At 40.8% G+C, this 15233-nt stretch overlaps 1 protein-coding gene across 14 annotated transcripts in view; it reads left to right on the top strand.

The window, feature by feature from the left end:
• The window catches only part of LOC140702810 (solute carrier family 9 member C1), a 288383-nt gene that overhangs the window by 63615 nt on the left and 209535 nt on the right, over positions 1–15233 (top strand). For all 14 annotated transcript variants that reach the window (XM_078381996.1, XM_078381998.1, XM_078381989.1 and 11 more), the window contains exons 20-25: positions 9–134; positions 4423–4521; positions 5553–5720; positions 9850–9987; positions 12294–12479; positions 14109–14226. In XM_078381996.1, the coding sequence (XP_078238122.1) occupies positions 9–134; positions 4423–4521; positions 5553–5720; positions 9850–9987; positions 12294–12479; positions 14109–14226 (835 nt within the window). The remainder of the gene's footprint in view (positions 1–8; positions 135–4422; positions 4522–5552; positions 5721–9849; positions 9988–12293; positions 12480–14108; positions 14227–15233) is intronic.

The raw sequence follows: 15233 nt of genomic DNA, 5'->3' as shown, positions 1-15233 counted from the left end.
TTGTTTAGATGATTGTAAGTAAAAGGAAACGGCTTGCAACCCTCCCGCCGACCATCGCACCTCGTACTGCGCTGGAGCTTTTGCATAATGTGATGTGGCTGTACAATGACGCACACCAAATCGACTACATTAAGGTGATGTTTCTATAGCGGTATTTTAAAATACCCTGACCAGAACTCTGTGCAGTCCTGCTTTATTCCCCCGTTGGCTTTCTTGCCTGCCTGCCTTTCATCTGTACACTAGATATGTTTCAAAGGTTTTTCCACCGCTGATTACTGATCATATTTACCATGCACTGCAGTTAGGGATCAGAAAACAATAATCTGTTGTCATGTAGGTCAAAGCAGCCCTAGAAGTGTAACGTGTAATTAGGCCCTTATAAAGGCCTGGGGATACCATGGTAACAGGACCACTTTTTCATTTTTTTTCTTCCTGGTGAAATTCTGGCCTTGATCCGCTCTCATAATGAGACCAACAGGCTGATGTGTCCTCCCTCACTCTTCTTTTATGTGCATTTGAATGTCTCCTTTTCTCTCTCTGTTCGTACAAAGGATAAAATTTATCCCATTTGAGGTAAACTAGAAGTTTATTGGGGCAATTTAGAGTGGAAAAAAAAGGCCACCAGGGAAAAAGTTAAGAAGGTGCTGCATGGTCAAAATGAATATGATGGACAAAACTGTGTCAACATTATGTTGGAGTTGTAAAAAAGAGAAGGGGACGTATTTACATATGTGGTGGCTATGTGAAAAAAGAAAGAAAGAATGGAAATTAATATTTAAAGAAATATCTGAAATAATTGGATTGAATATTCCAATGTCTCCAATAATAGCTTTATTGAATATGATTAAAGATCAACTGGCGAAAGAAAATAAGGATTTAATAGTAATAATGATTACGGCAGCAAGGATAATTATGGCAAGGAATTGGAGAAATGAAAATCAATTTAACCTGGAGGAATGGTATAGAGAATTATGGGACATGGCTATTAATGATAAACTGACATGTGATATGAAAATAAGTAAAGGCCAAATGAAAAATAATGATTTTAAGAAAATATGGAATGTATTTTTAGAACATGTATTTCGGAGAGGGAAGGGGTTTACACCGAGGGAAGAAACAATGGAATTTTGGAGTGAAAATGGATGGAATGAACTGTAATGCTAGTCCTGAAGGTGATGGGTGCACATGGGTAAATGTACTGTTTTGTTTTGTATTTTATAGTTTTTTTTTCCTGTAGTAGTAGGTGTATTTTGCATTCTTTTAATAATAAAAAAGAAGGTCCTGCATCTTTTTTAAAAATGCAGATTTCCAAGAATTAATTTTTTAAAAAAGAAAATGTTCTGCACATTTGTATTTAATGTCTCATTTGTCCTTGGAGTTTTCAGCTTACATTAATATGTCGGTATTTTAGTTCAAAATCAACATAAATACTTGTATCTGCTTTTTATCATTATATCTTCCTTTGGTGAAAGTCCTTTTGCTTGAGGATTTCAGAGTCTCTCTATTAGGAAGCAACAATGTAAAGTTGTGACTTTATCATAGTAGGTTATAGTTAAGGCTGCTGTCACACCAGCAAAATATATCCTCGCGAGTTTTGATGCTTTACTGGGAGTTCAGACGATGCACAGCCATTACTGATTCTTTTGTCTCCCTCCGTGCTCTTTCCACATCAAATCCAGCCTGCAGGAAGGCCACTACTATATGTGTCCTGCATTTCATCACCCAGTACAACCAACATTCCATAGAGTGTGTGCTACGAAGCAGATTCATTCCCTTTACATCTGCCGTACAGTCCCACCACCAGCAGCAGCTGTTGTTCAACTTTCTTAATTTAAAAAAAATCATAATTTTCAAACGGGAATGTTGCCATGTTGGTATGTTTCTGTCAAAAGGGCTGTGGGTTCTCCACCATTGAGAGTGGAAATACTTCCCAAGTTTGGATGTCCACTTCGACTCCTTAACATCATCAGGTCCTTTCATGAGGGAATGAAGGGCACTGTAGTTTTTGATGGCTCAACATCAGATTCCTTTGACATCCAAAGTGGAGTGAAACAGGGCTGTGTCCTCGCACCAACCCTTTTTGGGATCTTTTTTGCTGTCATGCTGAAGCACGCCTTTGGAGCTGCAACAGAAGGTGTCTATCTCCGGACTAAATCAGATGGAAAGCTCTTTAATCTGTCTAGATTGAGAGCGAAGACCAAAGTCCAGCTGAAATGCATGCGGGACTTCCTCTTTGCCAATGATGCAGCCATTGTTGCCCACTCTGCTGAAGACCTTCAACAACTCACTAATCATTTTAGCAAGACCTGCCAAGACTTTGGACTAACAATCAGCCTGAAGAAGACAGAATTCATGGGCCAGGGCGTGGACTCACCTCCCTCTATTACTATCTCCATGCAAGAATTGGATGTTGTTCATGACTTTGTGTACCTTGGCTCAATGATCTCTGACACTCTCTCCCTAGATGTCAAGCTGGATAAACACATTGGGAAAGCAACTACCATGTTCTCTAGACTCAAAAAGAGAGTATGATTTAATAAGAAGCTGAGGGCATATACCAAGACCCAGGTCTACAGAGCCTCTGTCCTGAGCATACTCATGTACTACAGTGAGTCCTGGACCCTCTGTGCAGGGCAGGAGAGGAAGCTGAACACTTTCCATATGCATTCTCTCTGACGCATTATCACCTGGCAGGACAAAGTTCCAAATAGAGTAGTCCTAGAATGAGCTGGGATTTTTAGCATGTTTATATTACTGAAACAGCGACATCTGCGTTGGCTTGGGCATTTTGTGAGAATGGCTGATGGTCAGATTCCAAAAGATCTCCTGTATGGAGAATTAGTGCAGGAAAATCGCCCCAGAGGGAGACCACAGCTGTGATACAAGGATATTGGCAAGTGGGATCTGAAGGCCTGAGGGATCGACCTCAACAGATGGGAAACCCTGACATCTGAGTGTTCAGCCTGGAGGCAGGCGGTGCATCATGGCCTCTCCCAGTTCAAAGAGACCCTTGTCCAGCAGGCCAAGGCAAAGAGGCAGTCACGAAAGCAACAAAATAAGGTAGCTGGACAGGGGACAGATTGGATTTGTCTTCCGTCTGGAAGGGATGGTCACTCTCAAATTGGTCTTCTCAGCCACACTAGATGCTGTTCCAAGTCCTCCATATAGAGCACATTACCATAGTCTCTCAAGACTGAAGGATGCACAATCAGTCCTGGGCCCAGTGCTCTTCAATATTTTTATTAATGACCTGGGTCAGGAAATACAGGGAATGCCAACCAGATTTGCGGATGACACAAAATTGGGTGGAATAGCGAATGCCCTGGAAGAGAGAAACAAAATTCAAAATGATTTAGATAGGCTTGAGCAGTGGGCTGGAAACAACAGAATGAAATTCAGCAAGGATCAGTGCAAAGCACTGCACCGAGGAAAAAGAAACCAAACCCATTGTTGCAAGATGGGGGATATCTGGATAAGCAATAGTGTGAGCGAGAAGGATCTTGGAGTCTCCATAGATCACAAGCTGAAGATGAGCCAACAGTGTGAGGTGGCTACAAAAAAACAGGCAAATGCTATTTTAAGATGCATTATATTCTTCAAATCCCACAAGGCACTTGTTCCCCTCTGCTCGGCTGCGTACTGGTCATGAACTTACAGAAGGAAAGACCCATCATCGTCGTCATCATCATCATTCTAACTCAGTGGTTGGAGGGAAGAAAATCTTCCCCTATTGTAGTTACATTCTTGTGGGGGAGCTGAGAATATTTTTGTCACTTTCATTTGTTTGCTTCTTTGTCTTCGTTTTTGGAAGACACGTGTGTGTGTGTGTGTGTGTGTGTATCCTTGTGTTATCCCTGCTTTTGTGGTAGTTTGAGGATTCTTTAGAGCTCTTCGACAAATCCAAGACAGAACATGAATAGAGAAATGTGAAATGAAAGAATCTGAAAGAGCCAGGCCCTTTTGTATTTCAATGAAAGGACGTTAACCGGAAAGGCCGGAGAGCAAAGGAGACACACCTCTGAAGGAAACCCAAAATGTTTTCCCCGTGAACATCCCTCCTTATGCAGAGATTTCGAAACTTTATGTCTCAGGATTGGTTTGGCATTCTCTGCCCAATATTGAAGTAATAACAGTGACTATGATGGCCTTTTAAAGGTAACAAAATTTTAAAGCGTGCATTATTATCGCCTCATGCTGCATTCTAAGTTTTAAAAAAAGTACTTTAAACGTTCCATAATTCATCCTTACTGAACTCTCAAAAGAAGCCTCACAGCCACTGCTTTTAAAAACCTTCATTATCATCATCTTAGATCTGGAACGGAAGTACATTTTTAAAAAATCCTGTTCTCTGTGTGTGTACTAAGCAACACGCAATCTATTCTGAATTGTGCAGTCATCGTTATATTTATTTTCTATTTTCAGGAAAAAGCATACATTGTTTATTTTGACTACGGAGATGTCATATCTGAAGAAGGTTACTTACCGGAAGGAATCCATTTAATTGTCTCCGGGATGGTTAAGGTAAGCTTCAGTTACAGTTGACCGAATTAACAGACGAGGTGTAAAGGAACGCCAAAAAATGGGGTTCAGCTAGTTGTATCTCATACCACTTGTAACTTTTAATTGCTAATGATTCGGCAGTTGTTTATTAAAGCATACTCCAGTTTTTTCATTGGTTATTTCCTCCTCCTGCTATTCTATCACAAAAATATTTCCATTTTTTGTCCAGAATATGGACTGTTAGTTTTTACCTGACCATGCTCTCCAAATTCATTCCCTGTGGAGTTGGCACTGTGGTGATATTCTATAATGGACTCCATTTGGGGAGAAGCATTATTCTGTAGTAGCGTCAGCTCTTCAGATAACTAGCTGTGAAGTATATATGACCTATGTCAGCTCTTCATGAATCAACTTTTTTAAAGCACCTCCAAGAAGTATCAAAGGTTCTGGGGTCAAAAACATTCCCTCTGTAAGGGTGAAGGACTGTTTGCTTTTTGACATTACCGCCTCTGTGGATTGTAATCAGTCACGTCTACGGGTAGATCTAGTTTGTTGTTGTTTAGTCATTAAGTCATGTCCGACTCTTCGTGACCCCATGGACTAGAGTACGCCAGGCCCTCCTGTCTTCCACTGCCTCCCGGAATTTGGTCAAATTCATGTTGGTAGTTTCAGTGACACTGTCCAAGGGGGGGGGGGGAGGGAGAGTGGCTGCTTGTTAGCCGGCTGCTCCCTGGAGAGGGAGGGTGGGGAGCGAGTGAGCAAAGAATCAAAGCCGTGCGTCGGGGCACTCCCCGGGCTGGCTGCCCCACGGCAACTTCCCCATAGGGAAGGGGTGCTGGGGGAAGCGTTAGCATGAACGCCACACACCCACCAGCAAGCATGACACGCCCACCAATAAATGTGTGTGGGAGGTGCCCAATCTCCCAATGGAGCACACAGACCCCAAACGGTCCACGGACCGAAAATGGTTGGGGACCGCTGGTGGTCACCTGTGAGCAAAATCGAGTGTTCATTTCTTTACTCAGAATCACTTTGTGTTCTTTGTTCTCTAGCTTTCTGGTTCTGCACCTCGTTATGGAGTTTACAACGAAGAGATGGAGGAACGTCTGGCAGCCACTCCCTATACAGACTACCTGGCCACTGGGGCCATCATAGGAGAGGTGAACTGCCTAACCCGGCAAGATATGGAATACAGTGTTACCTGTGAGACGGCTGTGCAGGTGAGAAAAGAGCCCCCCCCAACCCATTCATGACCTGGATTTGAAACTGTAATTCCAATTACCATAGATTTCAGCCAGGGCTGAAATGAAATTCTCCGTATGTTTTTATCTTGAGTTTTTTGCGGACAAGTCCCCAGACATAAGAATGGGACTACATTTGTGTACTACTGTTCATTAGGCATCCTTCAGTCTCGAAAGACTATGATAACGAGCTCTGTATGGAGGACTTGGAGCAGCGTCTAGTGTGGCTGAAGAGGCCAATTTGAGAGTGACAGTCCCTTCCACACTGAAGACAAATCCAATCTGTCCCCTGTCCAGCTCAATGATTTTGCTGCTTTTGTTACTTCCTCTTTGCCTCAGCCTGCTGGTCAAGGGTCTCTTCAAATTGGGAGAGATCGTGATGCACTGCCTGCCTCCAGGCTGAATGCTCAGATGTCAGGGTTTCCCATCTGTTGAGGTCCATTCCTAAGACCTTCAGATCCTGCTTGCAGATGTCCTTGTATTGCAGCTGTGGTCTCCCTCTGGGGCGATTTCCCTGCACTAATTCTCTGTACAGGAGATCCTTTGGAATCCAACCATCAGCCATTCTCAGGACATGCCCAAGCCAACGTAGACGTCACTGTTTCAGTAATGTATATATGCTAAAATTTCCAGCTCGTTCTAGGACTACTCTATTTGGAACTTTGTCCTGCCAGGTGATACCAAAAATCCGTCGGAGGCAACACATATGGAATGTGTTCAGCTTCCTTTCCTGCCGTGCACAGAGGGTCCAGGACTCACTGTAGTACATGAGTATGCTCAGGACAGGCTTTCTAAGGTCCACTAGATTCACTCTCCAGGATGTCTGGCTCAAGGTCAGCAACTATATTTCTGGGTTGTCCGGGATATCCAGATCTTTCTGATATAATTCCTCTATATATTCTTGCCACTTCTTCTTGATGTCTTCTGCTTCTGTTAGGTCCCTCCCACTTTGTCCTTAAACATGTTCATCTTTGCACAAAATGTTCCTCTAATATCTCCAATTTTCCTGAACAGATCTCTGGTTTTTCCTTTCCTGTTATTTTCTTCTATTTCCTTGCATTGTTCATTTAAGAAGGCCCTCTTGTCTCTCCTTGCTATTCTTTGGAAGTCTGCATTCAAGTTTCTGTAACTTTCCCTATCTCCCTTGCATTTTGTTTCTCTTCTCCTCTCTGCTGTTTCTAAGGCTTCGTTGGACAGCCACTTTGCTTTCTTGCATTTCCTTTTCTTTGGGATGGTTTTTGTTGCTGCCTCCTGGACAATGTTACGAGCCTCTATCCATAGTTCTTCAGGCACTCTGTCCACCAAATCGAGTTCCTTAAATCTGTTCTTTACTTCCACTGAATATTCATAAGGATTTGGTTAAGATTATACCTGAGTAGTCCAGTGGTTTTTCCTACTCTCTTCAGTCTAAGCTTGAATTTTGCTATGAGAAGCTGATGATCAGAGCCGCAGTCAGCTCCAGGTCTTGTTTTTGCTGACTGTATAGAGCTTCTCCATGTTTGGCTGCAGAGAATATAATCAATCTGATTTCAATATTGCCCATCTGGTGATTTCCATGTATAGAGTCACCTCTTGTGTTGTTGGAAAAGAGTGTTTGTGATTACCAGCTTGTTCTCTTAACAAAACTCTTTTAGCCTTTGCTCTGCTTCATCCTGAACTCCAAGGCCAAACTTCCCTGTTGTTCCTTTTATCTCTTGGCTCCCTACTTTAGCATTCCTGTCCCCTAGAATGAGAAGAACATCTTTCTTTGGTGTCAGTTCTAGAAGGTGTTGTAAATCTTCATAAAATTGTTCAATTTCAGTCTCCTCAGCAATGGTGGTTGGTGCATAAACTTGGATTATTGTGATGTTGAAAGGTCTGCCTTGGATTCGTATTGACATAATTCTATAATTTTTGAGATTGTATCCCATCACAGCTTTTCCCACTCTTTTGTTGACTATGAGGGCCACTCCATTCCTTCTACAGGATTCTTGCCCACAGTAGTAGATATGTTAATCATCTGAGCTGAATTCGCCCATTCCTGTCCATTTTAATTCACTGATGCCCAGGATGTCAATGTTTATTCTTGCTATCTCCTGTTTGACCACCTCCAGCTTCACAGGGTTCATAGATCTTACATTCCAGGTTCCTATGCAGTATTTTTCTTTGCAGCATTGGACTTTCCTTTCACTTCCAGGCACGTCCACAGCTGAGCATCCTTTCGGCTTTGGCACAACCACTGCATTAGCTCTGGAGCTACTTGTACTTGTCCTTCGCTCTTCCTCAGTAGCATGTTGGACGCCTTTCGACCTGAGGGGCCCATCTTCCAGCATCATATCTTTTAGCCTTTTGTTTCTGATCATGGGGCGTTCTTGGCAAAGATACTGGAGTGGCATTGCCATTTCCTACTCCAGGCGGATTGCGTTTAGTTGGAACTCTCCATTGTGTCCTGTCCGTCTTGGGTGTCCCTGCACGGCATAGCCCATAGCTCCTCTGAGTTACTCAAGCCCCTTCGCCACGACAAGGCAGCAATCCATGAAGGGGTCCTTTATTCCTACCGGCATATTTTTAAACATGCTCTTACCTCCATATATTCTCCCATACTTCTTCTTTTAATTCTTGCCCCAAATCCATTTCCCATCCTGTTTTTAAAGCCTTCTGCTGACCTTCCAGAATTTTTATTTTATACCATTCTCCTCCATTCCAGTTGTATCATCTTGCTTTTCTCTTTGGAGTCTTTCCACAGCTACTGCAGCACAAATCCGCAGGTGAAACTGTGCCCAGCATGAAAGAAATGTTTATCACTGTCAGCGATCAGCTCCCCGAAAGGATGCTTGACCGGTCGGACGGAGAGTAATCAGGAGATTGGACACCCTAAAATGTGCTGAGAGAGTCCCAGAGCTCAGCTAGGCGTGTACAACTCTCCATCTTACAAGCCTGCCCTAATAAGACTTACTATGCACCACAGGCAGGACTCCTTAATTATGCAAGGCCGAGGCAAGCACCATCAGATGACCTATGACAAGTTTACTGTTCAGGGAACCAATTGATTTTTATAATCATTATTTTATTAAAGAGAAAGTAAGTTCCTTAAAGAAAAAAGTCAAATTATGCAAAAGCAAACGAATAAGCATTATGCTGGTTAATTACAAAGCCGTAGTGAGGCAAAGAAAACATGAACAATATATAAATGTCCAAAAACATTAAAATAATTCAAAAAGTCAAGAAAAAGAATAAAAACAGTTCCAATAAGGTAATACACCAGGAAAAACAAAATAATCCAATCAGGCAAGAAAAAGTCCAGAGTCCTTCATTATCCTGTAAATGAAAATCCTGTACAAAAGGAAAAATCCTGTAAAAGAAAATATCCCATTGTCCTAGAAATAATCCACGAGAATAGTCCATAGGAATAGTCCATAGAAATAGTCCATGAAAGAGACAAGAATATTCCCTGTGTGTGTGTATGAGTAATCCATACGAGTAGGCCATGAGAGACATTAGAGTGAGTCACGAATGACATTGTCCATAGGTAAAAGTTCCTTTTTCAAGAGTAACTGGTAAGTCCTTATCTGCTCCTTCCCACGATGTCATCCAAAAAAATCCGTGGTTAGCCAGACAGTCCTATTGTACCACCTGACCTTCTTTCTCATGGGTAACAGATATTATTTGGGTTTCTGTGGTTTGGCCACGAGTCACAACAATACCCATCTATCTTATCACAAAGTTTCTTTCTCCTGCTCGCACCAAAGTATTTTCCCAGCTGTCACTACTAAACACCCTGTCAGCATAGCAAAGATCCTTTATGCAGAGAAACAAGATGGAACCTCTCTTGCACATTTCTTAATTACAAAACCCATATTCAATACAAGATTTTAATCACATATCCCATCTCATCACAATCACTTGTAAATTAAGTTGAAAGACAGACGTGTATCTTTTTCCTCAGGTAGTATACACTTTAAATGAAGCATACAAAAAAAATTGAGTGGCACTGAAAATTTCACCACTTCTTTTGCAGAATTTGGCAACTTTTGTGTAATTCGTAATGTTTAGAAATACGCTAACACAGTACTATAATAAATGTTAATAAGAGTTTATTATTTTGCATGTCTTTGCTTTTTTTTTCTAGACGTGTTTTATCCCATTGAATGATTTGCTGGAAGCTTTTGATGCATTTTTAGGACCGCCCAGCTTAGAAGAAAAAATATGGCTGAAAATTGCAGTTGATGTTGGAATCAAAACACTTAAGGAAGCCCTTCCGAACCAGGTGGGTAGGATTCAGTTTTTGACCTACATATTGGTGGGAATTCAGTTCACCTTTACTTTTGACAACGTGCTGAGACAGACTAACCCAGCTACTTCTTTGGAAATTGTTTTAAAAAAAAGAGTAAATGATTCTGTTTAAGTCATTCCGTTAGGGCATTTGGTTGAAGAGAAACTGAGAGCTTGAGAAAAGAAACACAAATGTGAGCCAATAGTTTATGGCTGCAGGTAAACAAATGATAAGATGTTGAAACTATATATACACGTAAGAATATAACTGAAAATGGAATATGGATTTAAATAGAGGGATAGCAGATAATATTTAGATGTATGCATGAAACGAAGAGATGAGAGTATCCTTGTGTGTTGATAAACAATGGTTGCTCATTAGGGCTCCAGAATGGTCAGAGCGGGTTAGAAGAAATGGTTGGAATCAATTTACAATACTGAAACAGGTTGAGGACAAGAAACTGAATTAATTCATTACAGTGGTGCCCCGCATAGCGAGGTTAATCTGTTCCGGATTAACCGTCGCTATGAGGAAACACCGCTAAACAGGACGCAAAATGCCATTGGAATGCATTAAACTTAGTTTAATGCGTTCCAATGGCTTCTATAGCCACCGTTAAGTGAAGTTTCCTCATAGCGCCGCCATTTTCGCGCCCTCGGTAAGCGCTTACCGATCTTCGCAATGCGAGTTTTGGGCATAGAGGCCATTGGTAAGCGATCACATTAGCAATCAAAAAAGAGATCGCTATGCGATTTTGTCGTTATACGGTGCACTCGTTAAGCGAGGCACCACTGTATTTGCTTACCATCAACACAATTCTGCTATTGTAGCACTAACAAAAAAACCCCCAGATCTCCCATCTGTCAGGTAGAAGGAAATTTATTTATTCATTCATTTATTTATTTATTTAACTTATATGCCGCCCACACTACCCGAAGGTCTCTGGGCGGCTTACAGCATTTAAAATACAATAAAAAGGCAAAATAAAAGGGCAAAATAATTAAAATGCAATTAAATATATATTCTAAAAATTGCCATCAGACCTACAGCTGATATTATTTCAGTTAAAAAGCCATTTGGAACAGGAAGGTTTTGACCTGGCGCCGAAATGTCATCAGTGTCGGCGCCAGACGAATCTCAGTCGGGAGAGCATTCCATAGTCTGGGGGCAATCACTGCCCCAAATGAAATCACTGCTTCTTCTTTGTGCTCTCCATGACGTACACCTCTGGGTCCTGCACCTTCATAGAGTTATTTCTGGAATGTTCCAGAGCTGAAGAGATTGTTTTTCCTCCTGCATACATGTTTAGCTGCTTCCAAAGGCTCTCCTACCAATGCTTAAAATTGACATGCCGGTGCTATATATGGAAGATAGAAAAATATGCATGCTTTTTTTCTTCAGTACTGAAAAAGGAATGATAATTCTAAATCATATAAAGGTGGGATTTATAAGCAAATAATTTGGGTAAACGGTTGTTACACATTCAAATGGATGTGCATTAAAGTAGTGTTGTAGTTGTGATTGAAATTTGACTAAATTCCTCAAATGCAAGAATAAAGTGATACCTTTATTGAAGCACTAAAAATCATACAAATTGCAAGCTTTCATGGATAAAATCCTACTTCATCCGGCTGGAAATCATCTTTCTTGGACAGTGCAGAAAAAACTGCAGGTTAGATTCTTCAAAATTAATGGCAGATGTCCATATTGAGTCTGGTGGTATGAGGTGAATTAGGTGAGTTACGGTAGTTTGTAAAGACTTGATTACATTCAAATTGCAAATGGTTTCTGTTTGTAATACTTTGTGAAGAGAAGACTTAAGAAAATGTCAGAGAATATAATTTAAGTGGGCAGAATATGTTCAGAAATTTTAACAGTCTGCTTGTACTGAATATTTAGGCCTATAACTTACTTTCTTAGGAAAAATGGCCAAAGAAATTACTAATAAAGATAAAAGGATACGGTGTCATCATTTACGAAAGTCTTGTATTGTCACGTGTGAAAATATGAAAAAGTAAGCATCAAAATATAACCAGATTTTTTTAAAAAAAATCTTTCCTAGGTCAAGATAATGTTGTGTGTCGTCCTTAGAATGGAAAATACTGAGCTTCTGAATTTAAATGCTGAACATAAATTATAGAATTTGAAAATATGAGACTTTGAATAAACGAAGATATACAGTTCCCTTTCACTATTTTCTAAGCTTCTTTTCTTAAGAAAATGAATCACGGATCAGTGTTTTCATACTGCAGTTGGTATAACTGATTACATAGATGAAATTCCGTGGTTTTGTCTTGCAGGATTGGACATACAAGCTGTGTGCTCACTATTCTAACATATATCTGATGGATGTCCCAAACTACGAAAAATGTGACATTTATGATCCACTGATGGATGTTGTCGTTCTTGTCTATGGAGCCGTACAAGATTGTCAACAGGGGCAGTGTTACTACGCACCCTGTATTCTACCGAAAACATGCCACCAGGTAAGGAGAATTGGTGTCGTCATTTAGTCCGTAGCACAGCTTCAGCACCGGAAGGGAGAGAGCACAAATCCTGCAAATTGGTAGGTTGCCTGATGGGATTGTGAAGACCGAGTCTTTGCTCCTCCCCTCTTTTCTGCTCTTTGGTGCCCTTGTGCCTCTTGAATCCAAATGGGACTGAGCTTTCTCTCCATACTCATTCTAAACATCGTAAAATCTCATTTCTTTTCTCTTTCAAGAAATAAGCACCTTTTAAAGAAATGTGTCAGAAATATTTCAGAAACCATGAAGAAACTGTTTGAAATCTATAAAATGTTCTCTTCTGATAGGTCTTTTCTCCTCTTTGCTTTAATAGATTACTGTTAAATTGAAACTTCTCATGCTGGCAAACTGCCGCAAACCCACTTTGGAAATCAGCTCTATCCAAAAACAGCTCTTAAAAATCTTAAGGAAATGACTCTTAGCCCTTCTCCTCTCAGCTGGAGTTTTTTGTTTCGTTTTGTTTCTGTTTTGCAGGTTTGCTTAAGTCAAATACAGTGGTGCCTCGCTTAACGACAATAATCCGTTCCAGGAAAATCGCTGTTAAGCGAAAACATCATAAAGCGAAATTAAAAACCCCATTGAAACGCATTGAAACCCGTTCAATGCGTTCCAATGGGGTAAAAACTCACCATCCAGTGAAAATCCTCCATATGGCGGCCATTTTCACTGCCCGTATAGCGAGGAATCTGTCCCTAAACAAAGCGGGGGCGGCGGCCAATTTGTAACCGCCGATCAGCTGTTAGAAAAACATAGTTTTGTGAAGAATAGGTTCCCGAAGCAGGGAACCGATCATCAGAAAGTGAAATTCCCCCATTTAGACCATAATTTTGCAAACGCTTCCAGCCAGGAAAGCCCTTGCTGTCAAGTCCATTTGGGATACAAAGTATAACAAACAAAAAAACAGACAGAAGCCATGTTGGAACTTGTTATATATGGTTATGAAGATGCAGTTTTGTTGATTTGTGATTGGTTTTGTGCATTGACTCAATGTTTGGCTAAAAATTGAACAAAATTCAATTCAACAGACATACAGCCAGCATTTTTGAGACACATCAGTATTTTAAGGGGGGAAATCCAACAGAAACGATATCACAGTTTTAATTACCTCATCTGAAGACCCACATGAAATGACTTAGTTTTTAATAGTGAAATTACATTTAATCTTTTTGTATTTTGTTTTTAACCCAGCATTTTGGAGACCATGAGTATTTGTTTCTGTACTTTTAAATCTGCTAGCATTGTATCTGGTCAGCTGGCACTATGTTTGTGTATCTATTATTATTTGTACTTATGTTTTAAATTGTTGGAAGTTGGATGACCAAAGTGGTCAAAACAATAAATAAAAGCAAAGGATGGCCAAAGGCTTTGTGGGGTTGGGAGCTATGGGCAATAATAATAATAATAATAATAATAATAATAATAATAATAATAATAATAATAATAATAATAATAATAATAATAATAATAATAATAATAATAATAATAATAATAATAATAATAATAATAATAATAATAATAATAATAATAATAATAATAATAATAATTTCCCCAGATCTACATGGACTAATTTTTACTATGGTCATATTCCAGGTCCAAGGCAATGCTTCAACAACTAAACTCCTACTTCTATTCTCTACCCATCGAAGTCTTGGGATGGTCTCTGGAACGTGCAGCCCTCCGTGCCAGGATCATTCAAAACAGGGGCACGGTGAGAAATTACATAGAAACTCTAATTCCAGAGAAGTTATAGAAATTTATGGCTGTGTAGTATTTTACAGTGCCTTATTAGCAGCAAACAAAAAACAACTTTATATTTCTTATAAACTGTACGCATATTCTGTACTTTTACCTTTGGACAAGGAAGATTTTTAGAGAGTCTTTGTAGCCGGGAGGAGGAAAGTAAATTAACTCTGATGGTTTGATTGCTTTCCTGGGATCAATTGAGCTCTGCTCTTCATCTGACACCTAGATCTGCCCCTTCCTGAAAAACCATTCCCCTTCTTCTTACGGAGGGGTGGTTGAGCCTCCAAGCTTTCTTCTCCCCCAGGAAGGCCTTATTACTCCCATATTTAGGATAACAGCAGGCGAACAACGGGATTTCTCCCTCCCACACTTGTGTTGCTGATGGGAAACGTGACTGAGTGGTCCTGGTGGAATCCTGTGGCTATTCTCCATCTTTCAGGTTCTAAATAAGAATAAAATATCCCCCTGGCTCACTTTTGTTCCACACGGGAAACGCAACCAGAGATAACATTTGTAATTAGAGATGGGGGGTATTCGTATTCGTATACGCACAGGTAGACATAACGAGGGTCCGCCCCCCCTTGTACCTGCCCGTCCACTCACCTGCTCTGGAGCAATTGGAAGGGACGGTGGATCCCGCAACAGCAATGGACAGGTGAATGGACAGTCTGGCCCCCGGGGGCCGGACCCTCATGATGTCCACCTGTGCGGGGCTATTCTTATTTCTATATGGATACCTGGATGCCCCCATCTCTAGTTGCAATCCCATTGCTGTCTTGAATCAGGGATGGTTGTGGGATCTTTCCTGCCTTGCTTACCTTCTCTCTTGGAAAAGGAGTGGGATGGGATGAGGAATCCTCGTAGTATCTGAGATCAGTCATGGTTGTGGATCCATCCTGCGTGTCTCCAAGGGGGAGGGAAGTGGAAATAATAAGAAGTCTCGCCAATACCCCTGATCTGAGTAGTAGGAGA

This window comes from Pogona vitticeps, chromosome 15 (genome assembly GCF_051106095.1).
Source record: "Pogona vitticeps strain Pit_001003342236 chromosome 15, PviZW2.1, whole genome shotgun sequence".
Taxonomy (NCBI): Eukaryota; Metazoa; Chordata; class Lepidosauria; order Squamata; family Agamidae; genus Pogona; species Pogona vitticeps.
Note: the sequence above shows the minus strand (reverse complement) of the source record. Positions and strands in the feature narration are given on the sequence as shown.